This window comes from Terrapene carolina, unplaced genomic scaffold (genome assembly GCF_002925995.2).
Source record: "Terrapene carolina triunguis isolate 2854851 unplaced genomic scaffold, T_m_triunguis-2.0 Scaffold53, whole genome shotgun sequence".
Lineage (NCBI taxonomy): Eukaryota > Metazoa > Chordata > Testudines > Emydidae > Terrapene > Terrapene triunguis.
Window position 1 is genome coordinate 14,728,239 of NW_020664404.1, and position 16,652 is coordinate 14,744,890.

General features: G+C 42.9%; 1 protein-coding gene across 1 annotated transcript in view; it reads right to left on the minus strand.

Moving 5' to 3' along the window:
* Nucleotides 1–16,652, minus strand: part of KAT6A (lysine acetyltransferase 6A) — a 78,559-nt gene that overhangs the window by 38,133 nt on the left and 23,774 nt on the right. Inside the window, exons 4-7 of the mRNA XM_024203683.2 lie at nucleotides 5,170–5,278; nucleotides 2,583–2,698; nucleotides 2,299–2,380; nucleotides 1,322–1,457 (exon numbers count right to left, since the gene is read on the minus strand). Of these exons, the coding sequence (XP_024059451.1) occupies nucleotides 1,322–1,457; nucleotides 2,299–2,380; nucleotides 2,583–2,698; nucleotides 5,170–5,278 (443 nt within the window). The remainder of the gene's footprint in view (nucleotides 1–1,321; nucleotides 1,458–2,298; nucleotides 2,381–2,582; nucleotides 2,699–5,169; nucleotides 5,279–16,652) is intronic.

The window sequence follows — 16,652 nt, forward strand, 5'->3', positions numbered from 1 at the left end:
TGAAATGGATAAGGCAGTTCATGCTTCTCAGAGCTATTGCTTCAGAATGTCTGTTGACTCAGGCAGACATCAATGAAACAACCGCTATTTTCTTCACAGGTTTACTTTGCAACCTAACGTTATGTCTACACAGCGAAGAAAAACTCGTACCTGGCCTGTGCCAGCCAACTCAGGCTCACGGGACTCTGGCTGCAGGGCTATTTCATTTACCTCCCCCCCCATCCTGGCCCCTCCTCCAAGGTCCCAGAACCTGGGCTCCAGCCCAAGCCTGGAAGCCTACACAGCTATGAAACCTCCCCACAGCCCAAGCCAGAGGTGGCTGGCATGGGTCAACCGCAGGTTTTTCTTTGCTGTGTGGACATACCCATAGGGGCTAAAAACATGTTTTTTTAAATGCAAGCTTGATATCTAAATTTTGCAGCTAAGTTTGCAGTCATGAAATTGTGAAATACACATGACCTGCCTTTCTTGTACTCTATTAGGTTTTAGAGTGGTCTCATCTAAGCCCATTATGTTGTAGGACTCCCCACTACAATGAAGGAACAAAAGAGAATGCTCCCTCCACTGACCTAAGCATCAGTGCCCCTTTAAGACCCTCACAAAATATCACCTCGATGGGATGCTCATATTCATCCGCTTCTGTTTCAGATTTCTCATTAATTGTGGCAATGTATGTAACCTACAACTTTTCTAACTCCCAGCAATATTTCCAGAGGACTATAGAGTGCAGCTAGCCTACGTTGACAGGAGCAGTGCCATGCTGCAATAGAGTCCTGCTGTAAACCAGCAACGCTAGTCTGAAGTAACAATCTAAATACTTTAAATCTAAACATCTAGTTACGGCAAAGGGAGAAAGAAGAACTGAACAAATGCCCCAACACTCCTTGACTGTACACAGTAGTCTGAGAAATTAAATTCTGTGTAAAACAGTTAATATTAGTACTGTGGAAAAATTATGTACTAAGGGTATGCCTACACTTAAAATGTTACTGTGGCACAACTGCTTCACTGTAGACGCTACCTACACGGATGGGAGGGATTCTCCTGTCAATGTAGGTAATTCACCTCCCTGAGAGGTTGTAGCTAGTTTGACAGAAGAATTCTTCCATCAATTTAGCGCAGGGGTTAGGTTGGAATAACTCTCTCTCTCAGGGGTATGGATTTTTCACACCCCTGAGACATAGCTATACCAATATAAGTCCCTAGTGTAGACCAGGGCTAAGAGATATTCACCCTAGGTAGGACACTAAGCCCCCCACAGAAGGCCCATTTATTCCCCCGCCCCTGCCCTCACTTTCCTTTTCTCCTTAAAGCAACTTACGTTGTGTTTTGGTTCTTTAACCTGTTTTTGGGACGTCCTATTGGGTTGGCATAGCGTCGTTTTATCTGTGCTGCCTTCTTGTGTAGAAGTTTTCTTCCTTTCTTCCGTGGCCGGCATATCTGACATATCCACATACCTGTAAGACACAAAGCCTCATCACAGGATGGAAGGAAAAAATTGAGGCAAGAAAGAGTACAGGTCCCTTCCAACTGGAGGGAAGAACAGTCTGACAGACCCCCATTACTATTAGATTGTAAGAAAACTTTCTGTCCTAGCAACCTAAACTCAAATCCTGCCTTGGTGGAAGCACTCACTCCAGAAAGGCTCTATAGGTAAGTTTTTAAGCATGCTTCCTGCCAGTATAGAGGAGCCCAGGCATCAGATTATTAGAAGAATAGTACAGAAGGACATCCATTTAATGAGTCCTACTGTACTTAATGATAGTGCCTCCAAACTAGGTGGAGACATCACCACACCACGTGGGAAGACTTCGACACAGACTTCCCTTATACATGGCTTTTGAGTTATGAGAAGAACAGAATAAATTGATCTTATGCTCCAGGAGCTACTAACTACACAAACAGAAATATCTGCTGCCACTTCAAGGACCACATATCAGTTTCTTTCTTCTACACAAAGCTACTCACTCACCCAAAGAAGTTGATAATGATAATCTGCTACCATAACCTCCATCCCCTCAGACCTCTGAAAACTTTTAAACCAGGAATTTAACATTTTGATTCTTTCTATTGAAAGCAGGAGAGGAAGAGAATAAAGGATTCTCATCTGCAGGTTACATGAAGTACAGACTCTCCTCGCGCTATGGCTTTTAATACCTGAAAAGCGGTGCAATAGTGAGATAAAAATGGGTAAGGAGGAGAGGGGAATTCTCTTATTTTCTGATATGCCAATACTTTCAATTCACCTCTCCCCCAACATCTCTTTTAATTCCCACATTTGTTACACAGAGTCCTCACCTTTCGGCATCCTGGTGAGAGGTGGGTCACAGCACTCCATGTGAAAACCTCGGTCACATGAGTCACAAAATAGCATATTATCCTGTGGAAGAGACAGACAGCTCTGGTTAGCTTCACACCAGAGGACTGCACCAGGTCCAGCTCTCAGTTACCACTGATCCCAGACAGGCTATGTCAAGTTCCCAACCATAAATGTATACAGTACTGGTTAGTTCGGAGTCTCACTAGGTAATCAAAGATAAGCCAAGCAGAAGCTGTAAATGTTTGGTTCCAGAAGTACTCACTGCATTTTTGCCCTGATCTCGACAGGAACTGCAAGTTTTGCACTCAATGCACTGCCATCGTAAGGCCTTCACTCGAACTGTTAGCTCTGGAGAGAACTTCAAACAGGACGGATGACCTATGAAAAAAGGATAGATAACCCCAAGGAAGCAATTCTACTGCTGTCACTGCTCTGGGACATACATAAGGAGGTCTAATTAGTCATATCTTTCACATACAGTTTCAGATACCCAGAAGCTCCTTCTATTTCAACACAGATCTCACCAGGACTTGGTACTCCAGCTCATACTTACTTACAGCTCAAAATCAGATACATTGCATGAAATTTGGCAGCCCCATTCCTAGTTGAATATATTTAGACTTAACTGAAGAAATTTTTGTGCACTGATTTACTCTATCTTTTTTAAAGCTAAATTGTCCTTTGTATATCATTTTGAACACATGAGCAGATGACTCGTGTGAGGTTTCTGTCTAGAGTGAACTTCTAACTTGATATTTTTTGTAGTCGTTTGTAACTAATTTTAGATCAGAGCCAGACTGCAGGCACTTTATAACTACATAACAAAAAGGCTGTCCCTACCGCCAACAATTTACAATCTAAGTACAGGACAAGGTACAACAGACGGATACAAAGAGAGAGGGAGCACAAGGAAACAATGAGACAGTAATGGTTGCTAAGTTAAGCAGTGGTCACAGTACATCAGCTACCTAGCCACTGTCAAGTTTTTTGCAGGCATCATGGCAGAACAGTTTTAAGGAGGGATTGGCAAGGGGACAATGAGGTGGCTTTGTAGATGTTTATTGGGAAGTTCTCCCAGGCATATGGTGCAGCATGAAAGAAAAATTTTCAAATAAGTTGGGTTAACAAATGGACAATGAATGCTGGCATCATTGGTGGTAGAGGAGATAGATTATAGGTGGTGAAGTGAAGATAAGTAGTTTGCATTTGATGTGGTGTAGAGAAGAAATAGCAGTGAGTCTGAAAATTGATGTTTGCAGCAAGCGTTCTGAATGGATATATATGAGGCAAGATAGGATTAGTCAAACTCAGAGAGGAGGAGGTTGCAATAGACAAGATACGAGATGAGGAGAACTTGGATAAGAATTTTTACTGTGTGGATGGAGAGGAAAGGTTGGATCTTAGAGAAGTTATGCAAGAAAAAGTGGCAAGATTTAGAGTGGCCATTATGGTCAATGAGAGAGCTGATCCAGTGCTGCAGGTAAAATGAGGTGAGGGCAAGGAGATGAGCAGCTAAAGGATTGAGTGAGTCATCAACATGGAACAAAGGCACAGAGTATGACTGTGGGATACTAAGATGAGAGACAGAGACAGATTTTGGAGAAGTCCTACAGCATGTGTTATACAGGAGGTTGGACCAGATGATCACAATGGTCCCTTCTGGTCCTGGAATCGATGAAGAGACCACTGTGATCATCTAGGCAGACTTCCTGTGTAACACTGGCCATAGAACTTCCCCAAAATAATTCCCAGAGCAGATCTTTTAAAAAAAAATCCAGGTCTTGATTTAAAAATTGCCAGTGATGGAGAATCCACCATGAGTCTTGGTAAATTGTTCCACTAGTTAATTACTCTCATTGTTAAAAATTTACACTTTCAGGAGGTCTTGGATAAGTGTGGTATAAATGCCTCAGTTAGCAAAGCACTTAAGTACCTACTTAAATGCCTAAGTGCTTTGCTGAACTGGGGTCAAAGAGATGACAAAACTGGCCATACAGAAGACAGCTTTCTAAAAAGTTTACTAAGGGCTTACTGAACTAGTTATGTGGCAGTTAAATGCAACTGTCCCCCAAACTGAAGGAGCATAAAGATCAGCTAGCCAAACCCTATTGTTCCCCATCCAGGACAGTTATGTGGGGACATCATACTAGATTAGAGGTTCTCAGGACAAAATTTTTGGTGGCCTCAGAATACGGCCACCAACTCTTGCTGGTGGCTGCTCTCACGCTTTTTCCTAAAATACTTAATTAGCTTTAGGAAAACCAAATAAATATGCACAAATTATAATGATCTGGATGTGTATATATTTACTGATAGCTAGTAAGTCTGTTGTGAAAAGTGATCTTAAACATACAGGTATCACTTTTCACAGCAGACTTACTCAGCCCTGGCAAGCCTGGAGACAAATTAATCCCTAGATGGGAGGGTCGGGGGAGGCAGTGTGGGCCAGGGGAGATGGGGGTTGAGGGAGGTACCAGGGGGCTGGAGCCTGAAGCCTCATGTCCAGAGCCTGCCACTGCGCCACCCCAAAGCTGAAGCCCAAAGTCTGAGCCCCAACACTCCTGAGAAGGCGGGGAACTCATTGGCTGCCTGCTTCTACAGCATTGTGCCCCAGGTGACTCCAGAGGGGGGCAGGGCCCAATCCCTACTGGTAGCCCCAGCAATCAACATCAAGGTGGTGCATCCAGGAGCAACAGGGAGGGGAAACGGGTGCGACTTTGCCCGTCCCCCCTCCCTCCCGCCCCCACCTCCCCATCACAGCCCAGGAGGCTGTGGCCGCAAGAAAGGCCCCTGGTGGCCACATTTGAGAGATACAGTTGTTTCCAGGAGCACTATAAGTGGTCACCTACCACTGTTGCCACAATCAGCACACGAGATGAGCTCCTCAGGTTTTTTCTCACGATTCTGTTCTTTTGTACCAAGGCAGAAACTGCAGATTGGGATTGGTTCAGCAACCGGCTGTGAGGGAAAAGCAGAGATTGAAGTGCTCAATCATTGATCAATCTATAACCCATTGAACAAATTTTCAACTAATTATACAACTTACATAGCATGCAGAGGAAAAATTACATAGAATTATATTCAACTTAGTGCTAACCCCATGATACAACATACATTGTATGGATGTGTCTGGGAATTGTAGCTTTAAGAGCAAATTAACACACATAAAAACCATTAAAAAACTGTATCAAGAGAACACTAAGGTTGCAGGTTAAGCACTCAACCTTAATTTTGGCATTTCCCAACTTTAATTCTGTACTTTCAGTATGCCCTCCTTTGTACATCTGCATTATGATACAGTTTTTAATTACACAATGACACACTAAGTGCTCCAATATATTATACAATCTTAGATGTTCATCACATCTACTACTGGATGCAACTCTATGCCAGAAAGAGATGCACAGATCTCATTTATATACAAGATGCTTCAATGTGCCTGGACCAATCCAACAGTGGTCTTATTGCAAGCAAAAGACTGATTTTATGTAGCAGTAATACAACCTGGAGGATTCAGTTGCTATGTCACTTCTCTCTACCAGTGCAGACTTCAGTGCACACCACACACCAGACAGAGACTGAGCTGTGTTTTCTACAGTGTCCACAAGATGGAAACACTCAAGACAAATGTAGAAAATTACTACAGTGTGTATCTTGGGGCTAGATGCTAACTGCACAGCAGGACCTGGAAAGGCATGATTACTTGGGAAAAAACAACAATAACAAAAGTATGGATAAGATCAGAAGTTTTAACCCGCACCCTCAGGTTAAGGAGATTTACAGAATAACCTACTGATAAATCTCCAAGTGCTTATCCCACTGGTTCTGTATCTAATTATATCCCTGGGATGAATTAGCTAAGGGATTCCCTTCCATTTCCAGTTAGAATTCTGGATAAGAGACCAAACAACACAAGAATAGATGGACACAACACACAGACACTTTCTTCTTTTGTTTGAAGGAAGAAACTAGGCAGGATCTGACATGTTTCTTGTTGGAAGGGAAAACCAGGTAGGATGAGCCAGGTGTAAATATCTCCCTCCACAGTTAGGATGGTGATGTACATGGATCCCTTGTCTTCATTTAAAATTGGGAGAGGAGAGGCTAATACTAGGCACCCCCAAACCTTATCTTTTCATTCCTGGTTAGGCTTAGGAACCAGACAGTTAGTTGTTCAAGGTTAGTTCTGGGAACTATGTGATCTGCTGGTGCAGGGGTCGGCAACGTTCGTCACGCGGCTCGCCAGGGTAAGCACCCTAGCGGGCCGAGCCAGTTTATTTACCTGCTGACGCGGCAGGTTCGGCCGATCGCGGCCCCCACTCGCCGCGGTTCGCCGTCCCGGGCCAATGGGGGCGGCGGGAAGCAGCGCAGGCCGAGGGATGTGCTGGCCGCGGCTTTCCGCCGCCCCCATTGGCCCGGGACGGCAAACTGCGGCCAGTGGGGGCCGCTATTGGCCGAACCTGCCGCATCAGCAGGTAAATAAACTGGCCCGGCCCGCTAGGGTGCTTACCCTGGCGAGCCGCGTGACGAACGTTGCCGACCCCTGTGCTGGTGCATTGATGTTATGTTATGTGAATTGAGATATTTTAGGAAATTGCCTTTACTCTCTTCCTTTTGTATTCTCCTGTCAGGTGTTTTTATCCCACTGCCTCTCCTTAGCTGCAGTGTCCTCTTTCTATGCAGCACTTATTCCTCTAAGTGCAAATTACCTTACTATTAAACAAACATGATCTCTGCCATAACATTACCATCTCTCTCTTACATAGCTATTTTCATCATAGCACTTTACAGAGGAGGCAAAGTATCATTATCTGCATTTTACAAATGGGGATACATAGGCACTGAGATGAAGTGACTTGCTCAAGGTCACCTAGCAGGCCAGTGGCAGAGCTGGAAACAGAACACCCATCCCTCCAGTCCTAGTCTTGTACTCTATCCTCTGAGCCACTGCAGCTCCTACTCAATAAGAATCCCAACAAGAACAGCTGTCCTCCTCTTTCAAAGCAATGGTACATGCAGTACAATCATTTTAGGGTTTAAACTCAAACTCAAACCAACCATTACTGACATTTTTAATTCATTATTTATAGTCAGTGATCGATTAGATCAATCATTAACATTTTTTTAATCAGAAAATATTTCTCATTCATGAACTTCTTTTAAACCTAGTATCTTAATTTGTTTTGAATTCTGCCTGTCTAATTCTGCCAGCAACCTGCTCACTAAATAAGACCATCTCACATCTTGGATTTCATTGTACCCCTTCTCTCATCTCCCCTCCAAAGCGAGATTTTGTTTCAGACTGAAGTCCTATAGTCCATTTGCATAATGAATCTGAACTATATCAGAATAATCTTTCAGACACAAGTTAGTATATGAAACAATAAATGCTGTTGCTAACAGAAAATTATTTTACATAACTGACCATTAGACAATAAATAATGATATCTTTATGCTAACATCTGAAATTGTATAGATTTCCAATTCAGTCAGAATTAAGGGCTAACATGATGCTATTGTTCCTTTGGTTAAGTTCTATTTGACAGAAGCAATGTAATCAGAAGAGAGCTCTACAATGACATCCAAGTTGTGATTTTATATTATGCTACCTTGTTTCAAAGGTGGCAAAACACCACGAACTCAGAAAGCAGAATTTAAGCTATTAAGGGTACTTACATATTTGCTTTGGACATAAAAGCTCTGTTCTGTTATAACAGAATAACTCAATATAAACAATAAACTTCATTGTTTTAGGACTGAATTCTGTGTCAGATCCTAATCTCAGTCACTCACATATCTCAAGGAAAACTTTACAGGCTACTGTTTAGTGAAGCCTCATCATCTTTAAAGGACTGTAGGATGATAAAATTACTCCATACATTCAAATAAGCCTGAAGGATTTCTGATCTACTCTTCAAAGCCACATGAGTGTTCAAGTCTCATACTAAGCTGTCATCTGGAAATATGAATTGCTAATGCAAATTACATAGAAAGAAGTCACCACTACATATACAACGTCAAAAGAATGCAGAGCTGTAATTAAACTACTAGCAGCCTGCTCTCCCACTCGTATGTATATGTGCGTCACAGAGGCACCAGAAGACTGCAGGTACATACATCACACCAGTACCCAGCACACACAAGATAAAGAGACAGGAAATCACAACTGGAACTTTGTCCTCACCCACAACTATTTCACATTTGGGGACAATATATACCTTCAAGTCAGCGGCACTGCTATGGGTACCCGCATGGCCCCACAGTATGCCAACATTTTTATGGCTGACTTAGAACAACGCTTCCTTAGCTCTCGTCCCCTAACGCCCCTACTCTACTTGCGCTACATTGATGACATCTTCATCATCTGGACCCATGGAAAAGAAGCCCTTGAGGAATTCCATCATGATTTCAATAATTTCCATCCCACCATCAACCTCAGCCTAGATCAATCCACACAAGCGGTCCATTTCCTGGACACTACTGTGCTAATAAGCGATGGTCACATAAATACCACCCTATACCGGAAACCTACTGACCGCTACACTTACCTACATGCCTCCAGCTTCCATCCAGGACATACCACATGATCCATTGTCTACAGCCAAGCTCTAAGAGATAACCGCTTTTGCTCCAATCCCTCAGATAGAGACAAGCACCTACAAGATCTCTACCAAGCATTCTTAAAACTACAATACCCACCTGCTGAAGTGAAAAAACAGACTGACAGAGCCAGACGAGTACCCAGAAGTCACCTCCTACAAGACAGGCCCAACAAAGAAAATAACAGAACACCACTAGCTGTCACCTTCAGCCCCCAACTAAAACCTCTCCAGCGCATCATCAGAGATCTACAACCTATCCTGAAAGATGATCCTTTACTCTCAGAGATCTTGGGAGACAGACCTGTCCTCGCTTACAGACAACCCCCCAACCTAAAGCAAATACTCACCAGCAACCATACATCACTGAACAAAAACACTGACCCAGGAACCTATCCTTGTAACAAAGCCCGATGCCAACTCTGTCCACATATCTATTCAAGTGACATCATCATAGGACCTAATCACATCAGCCATACCATCAGGGGCTCGTTCACCTGCACATCTACCAATGTGATATATGCCATCATGTGCCAGCAATGCCCCTCTGCCATGTACACTGGCCAAACCGGACAGTCTCTACGCAAAAGAAATAATGGACACAAATCTGACATCAGGAATCATAATACTCAAAAACCAGTGGGAGAACACTTTAACCTGTCTGGCCATTCAATGACAGACCTGCGGGTGGCTATCTTACAACAGAAAAACTTCAAAAACAGACTCCAACGAGAGACTGCTGAGCTGGAATTGATATGCAAAACTAGATACAATCAACTCAGGATTGAATAAGGACTGGGAATGGCTGAGCCATTACAAACATTGAATCTATCTCCCCTTGTAAGTATTCTCACACTTCTTATCAAACTGTCTGTACTGAGCTATCTTGATTATCACTTCAAAAGTTTTTTTTCTCTTACTTAACTGGCCTCTCAGAGTTGGTAAGACAACTCCCAACTGTTCATGCTCTCTGTATGTGTGTATATATATCTCCTCAATATATGTTCCACTCTATATGCATCCGAAGAAGTGGGCTGTAGCCCACGAAAGCTTATGCTCTAATAAATTTGTTAGTCTCTAAGGTGCCACAAGTACTCCTGTTCTTTTAACTGGAACACTGTGCACAGTTCTGGTGATTACAGTAAAAATCCATGTACTACCCCTGACATTCAAGAGTTACATCAGGGATGTATTTGGCCCAGGCTCTAAAGCGGTGATCTAATGGACTAAACACCTGGCTGAGAGTCAGAAGACCTGTGTTGTATTCCCATCTTTGCTACCAACCCATAGTATGACCTCAAACAAGTCATTTAACCCGTTGGTATATTAGTTAGCCCATCTGTAAAATTGGGATGCCACCACTCACTTTTAGAAAGAGCTCTGAGATGTATGAATTTAAAGAACTATACTCACAATATATTGTTAAAGCAATATCCAAAAAGTTTCACTAGTAATAATAATCTTATTTTCTCCTCAGTTCTAACTTGTCCTATTTCCATAAATTTACAATGGAATGATTCAATCACTTTGATCAGAGAGATAAATTATATTATACAACTGGAATATTAGCTTTGAATTCATATGTATATACAATAGTTTGAGAGAGAGGTATTTTTACAAATAATACAGCACCAAGAGTGCTAAGTGATTTACAGACAAAAGAGAGAATTCCAGCCTGAAGAAAGAAAGAGACAACATAGACAAGGGAACAGAAGCAACAAACAGGTGACGGAGTGACACATCATGCCACAGCTCTGATATCAGATACACCAGCATGAACCCCTGCAGATGTGCAATGCCTCACTCAAGTCAAATCAGGCTTAGCATATGCACAAAGGTCCTGGTACACAAAGCTAATTGCAGAACTGAGATCTATGTTAGTTCACTCTTTCTCATGTATTATAACACTATGCACAGAAGTGGACTAAAAATTTACTGTTATTGCTTCGTTGTACTGATGACTGGTTGCAAAACTGTTTCAAATAAAGACCGCTGCTGCTTTCATACACAAAAAACTTCTTAACACTGTAACCTTGAATCATAGAATCATAGAATCATAGACTTTAAGGTCAGAAGGGACCATTATGATCATCTAGTCTGACCTCCTGCACAACGCAGGCCACAGAATCTCACCCACCCACTCCTGTATCAAACCCATGTCTGAGCCACTGAAGTCCTCAAATCATGGTTTAAAGATTTCAAGGTGCAGAGAATCTTCCAGCAAGTGACCCGTGCCCCATGCTACAGAGGAAGGCGAAAAAACCCCAGGGCCTCTCATTGTATTCATTTTATTTTCACTGTGTTGTTTTTACTTTTATATATTTTAATATAACATAAAAGTTAAAATGATAAAATTTTGAAATAAACCGTATTGCAATGAAACATTTCAATAATTTCTTCTGAAAATTTCAACAAAATAAATTTTCTGTACTTGATCTCTGCCTAAAACTGCACTTTTTTGCTGCTGCTGAAGGTTTGAGCAATATCCCTTCAAACTTTCACCATGCAAAAAAAAAATCCCATTTCAAAAAAATTCTCATCACACTTAAGATAGGTCTTCAGCCAAACAGTTAAATTTGAAACATGAAACTAAGGAGATAATCCTCAATGAAAACCAGCAATCTGGATTGATTTTGTTTTAATCAAGGTATGGCTATTTGAAAACTACAAACTCAGCCTATACAGCAGAAAACTATCTTAAACCTACCTGTGGCACATTTAAACAGATCCACTGCACATGCACAACTAGTTAAGTGCACATACGTTAGTTTCAAGAATTTTCAAGCACCTCTGGTGAAGCTCAAAGAGAATGTAAGCAGTGGTGAGCTGGAGCCGGTTGGCGGGAACCGGTTGTTAAATTTAGAAGCCCTTTTAGAACCGGTTGTCCCGCGTGGGACACCGGTTCTAAAAGGGCCTCTAAATTTAACAACCAGTAAGTTGAAGTGACAGGAGCGTAGCTAGGAGGGGAGCAGGGGAAGCGGCTGCTCCCCCAGGCCGCCCAGAGGATTCATGGGGCCTGGGGCAAAGCAATTTCGGGGGCCCCTTCCATAAAAAAAAGTTGCAATACTATAGAATACTATATTCTCGTGGGGGCCCCTGCGGGGCCCAGGGCAAATTGCCCCACTTGCCCCCCCCCGGGGCGGCCCTGTGCTCCGCCTGCTCCCCCCCTAGCTATGCTCACCTAGGAGCCAGAGGGACCTGCCGGATGCTTCCCAGGAGCTGCCCCAGGTAAGCACCGCCGGGACTCCCCACCTCGCCCGCTGGCAGGTCCCTCTGGCTCTTAGGGGCGGGGCGGGTGGGCACCCACTCCAGTAGCCCACAAGACCCTCCTGCCCGGCTCCTGAGCTCCCGGCCGGGGAGGCTAGTCCCCAGCTGTTCCCCCATCCCCGCAGCTTCAGCTCGCCCTGCTGAAGTTAAATTTAAGTTAAATGTACCTATGATGCAACTCCACTGTAACCCATAATTTCAGTAGCTAGGGCACTCAGCTGAGAGGTAGGAAACCCCTGTTCAAATCCCTTCTCCTCATCATGCAGAGAAATTGAATCAGGGTACCCACATCCTGGATATGTTCCCTAACTACTGGGCTAAAGGTTATAGGGAGTCTTCTTTCTCCTTCCCCCTGCCATTTTTTGAATCTAGTTCTCCTTTGTTTTTGCCAATTGCCCAAAATTGAAACAAAAAATTTTGAGTCGGGTCACCTTCCTCTGCAGCATGTGGGTGTGGCTCACTTGCCAAAATTATCTGGGTGGGTATATCTCACTTAATTTCCCTGCCATTGCAGGGCCTTGAGCACTTTGCATCGTAGTCCCTCCTATTCTCTGCCTGTAGCACATAATAGTTAGACGAGAGGAAGAACAGTCCCCGCCTTTCTCACTTCACCCCATTCTAGAGCCTCCTGGTGGGAGGCCAATGTACATGTCATTGCTACAATACTTCTCCAAAGTGAACAGCTCCAGGGTCAGTCTCTGCTGCTGCTCAATTTTCTCAAGCTACACAAGTTTTGAAACTGACTTCATTCTTGTCAGTTTCCATACCAGCTACTTAGAAACCTGTAGGTAACAGTGATACTGGCAAGATTAGGTCAGTTTACCCTCTACTGCAGCTTGGGAAAACTCAAAAATAGCACAGGCACTGAGGGCTAGTCTACACTGGCAACGCTAAAGCGCTACCACAGCAGCGCTTTAATGTGCCTTGTGTGGTCGCGGCACAGTGCTGGGAGAGAGCTCTCCCAGAGCTCTAAAAAAACCCACCTCAACAAGGGGCATGGCTCCCAGCGCTGGGGCACTGTTTACACTGGCACTTTACAGCGCTGCAACTTGCTGTGCTTAGGGGGGTGTTTTTTCACACCTCTAAACAAGGAAGTTGCAGCGCTTTTAATTGCCAGTGTAGACAAGCCCTGAGAAAATTTGTCTACAGACTTAGGAAGATAGCATTGCACTGGTTTACATTCTGTTTGTATTGGAAAGATTACCTCCACCTCTAGATATGGCTCCCACAACAGCTCATCAATGATGGTCTTTCATACAGCCAAAGGGCAACATGAAGCACTCAAGCCTAATCTTTGATATGTTGCCTCTAAAGTACCAAACCAATTTCCTTCCATTTTTGTCCTCCCTTCCACCTTGTGATCCTGTCTGATGAGCACCCCACAGTGAAGGTTCAACCCGTGCCAGCAGGAATGGCAGAGGGAAGCTGATGAGAATCATCAGTTTTATAGGGTTGCTGCTAGCAACATTGGGGAAATGCTATGTGTAACAGCAGCACACAATCTCCTGTAGGTTTCTCCTGCTTGCTTTAAGTTATTTTCATTTCTAAAACACTGTTTAATCATGGTATCTGGTCTCCCCCCCATACGTCTTGTTTGTATATGGCTTGCTCACCAACAGAAGCATAGCTCTCCTACCAGATCTCTTCAACAGGCTCCTGTCAGAAGGACCAGATTCTGTAGAGCAAGTGAGCCTGCTCTTCCACTGGAAAAAAATTGAACTAAAGCGACATCTTGCAATTTGCTCTTAACATGGTAAGACTGGCTCAGAGCTGGATATGCAGCCCATCTAGATCACAAAAGATCAGTGTGATACATTCAGTTGATTGTATTGATTAGTATGCAGTGTTGTTGTAGCTGTGTTGGTCCCAGGAAATGAGAGAGAAAAGGTAGGTTAGATAATATTGTTTATTGGTCCAATAAAAGGTATCACCAGACCCACCTTTCATTGTATCGGTTAGTAAGCATGCTGCATGAGCTTTAACGTTTGGGAGACCTTTAAGGCCAGCCCCTGGTATGATATGTCACAACAGTAAGAGACTAGATACGGTGGTGAAAAGTCCTTTAGGAAAGCTCTCAGGTAGACAATACATTCTGGAGGTGACAGAAGCTTATCATCATGGCTACCACCTCATTTGACTAAGGCTACATCTACGCTTAAAATGCTACAGTGGCACAGCTGCAGCTGCTCGGCTGTAGCACTTCAGTGTAGACACTCACTACAGCAATGGGAGTGGCTGTCCTATCACTGTAGTTGATCCACTCCCTAAGAGATGGTAACTAGGTCCATGGAAGAGTTCTTCTATCGACCTAGCACCGTCTACAGCCGGGATTAGGTCATTGTAGCTTCTTCACTCAGGGGTGTGGATTTATCACATCCCTGACAGACACAGCTATGTAAGTTTTCAGTGTAGACCATCCCTAAGAAGTTCTCAATTTTGAGGGTGAGAGGAGCATTTTTGGCTGCCACTCTCAGGGATTCAAGGAGTGAAGAATCTGGGTACCATAAAGGTGTGCACCACTTGGACAGAAAGAGTAGAGTTTCTGGGATGCTGCACACAATATAAACACTGAAGATTATGCAAGAAAAGTCATCTTTGAATTGAATACCTGAAGTATGATGACCCTATTAATCTATCTACTAAATTAGTAATAAACAATCTTGACCCTGGAGTCCAATCTTGTTTGTGTATCGGGTAGAGGGGAGGCAGACAGTTTTCATTTAGCAGTGCAAAGACAGAAGGACAAAAAACTTTGTGGGCCAGGAATCGCATGATTCTAAACTACGTGGAAAAGGAGCTCATGGCAATTGCCATGGGTTTCATACTCTTAATATGTAGATATCTCCCAAACACAAGAATACTATTTCACTCTCTGATGAAGATAACAGATTCTGAACGCAGTCGTGGATCATGTAAGTTCTGCTACAAGCAAGTTTAATAGTCACTGGAGAATAAATGCCAATTTGCTAGAAACAATGACCCTTTCTGGCAGGAAAAGCTTGTAGCAAGGGAATCTTCAGCTTTCCATTCTTTCTAAAGCAATCAGCTCTAACTAAAATAACAAGGGGGAGTTGAATATACGTTTGTGAAATAGCCTAGATCACTGGTGTCAAACACCAACCCACAGGCCAGATCCAACCTTTAATTTAAAAATTAAAAAATCATTTTTAATACCAAATTTATTTTAAAAATAATAAGGTATATTTCTAGCTCTTCTTGTTGCAGTTTGAACCTTCCAAAAATGAACGTGACCAATGTAAAACCAACACAGAGTTGTCCTCCAAAGCCCACAGAAAACCTGAAAAGAGAGCTGAGAGGTATGAACTTTTATTGTCTCATTGGTTCTCTCTGTTTCCTTCTCTGTTTGTTTCATTCACCTTTTATTTTATCTTATATTCAAGTTCTCTGGCAGAAGGGACTATCTTGGTGTTAAGTGTTCGTGGGGACCTGAGCTGGCACCCTGGACACTACCGTCATACAAATAATAAAATAATAAGCATTAATAAAATGAACTTCCTCCATTCATCTCAATGGGGTGTTAAATCTTAAGGCTAATGATGACACTCAAAAAGCCAGACTTTCCAATAATTTAGGTGTGCATTTACGCACCTAATTTACACTGTTACCACAGCTGTGCCCCTAAAATAAGTAACTGCAAATCCCAGTAAAAAGTGTCTTAAAGATTTTTTGCATCATCTTCCCACTAAGTAATGCACAATGCAACAGTAATTTACCTAAAAGTTTAGTTTTCACATAAGGGCCATATTGTAATGCAAAGTGGGAGATCCACCACAGGCCAAGGGTGGTATATATGCTTTATATTTGTAGCTCACAGAAAATAATTAAAAATGTAATTTGATGTATCTGAAGAACAAGTTTGACACCACTGGTCTACGCTGAACTGTCATCTCTCCTAAATGTGTGATATTGCATAATGGAGCCCACCCTTCTGCACATGCCATGACAGTGGCATTCTCTTAGAGGAACTTAACTGGCAGAGCTCACAACACTGTACATGTAGGGAGCCCAGACAGCCTGAGCTAAGGACAAAGGACCTGCCATGTGGAAAGGTATGTAACCTAAACATCCCGCCCCCCCACTAGCAGTAGCAGATGTAGCCGAAGGTCCTCTACATACATGCTATCTCTGAGTCATCTGGAGGCTAAATAGTTTTCTTTGAAAAAAGAAAAATTCCTGTGTTAAAATAAAAATCTCTATAGAAGCCATCAGTAGATATTTGGAATTGGGATTTCCCAAACTGTATTCTGCACTTCATTACTAGGCTGATGTGAGGAGATAAAAGTGAAAATTTAGTATGGTAGGAACATTGAAAAGTGTCCTCTTAATTCAGCCATGTGAATGGAATCACACCAAACCCACAGGAACAAGGATGCTAAAAGAACATTAACATATCCTGCAAATAGATTAACTGAAAATGACAGTCCCCTGCATAGGATACCTCCTCA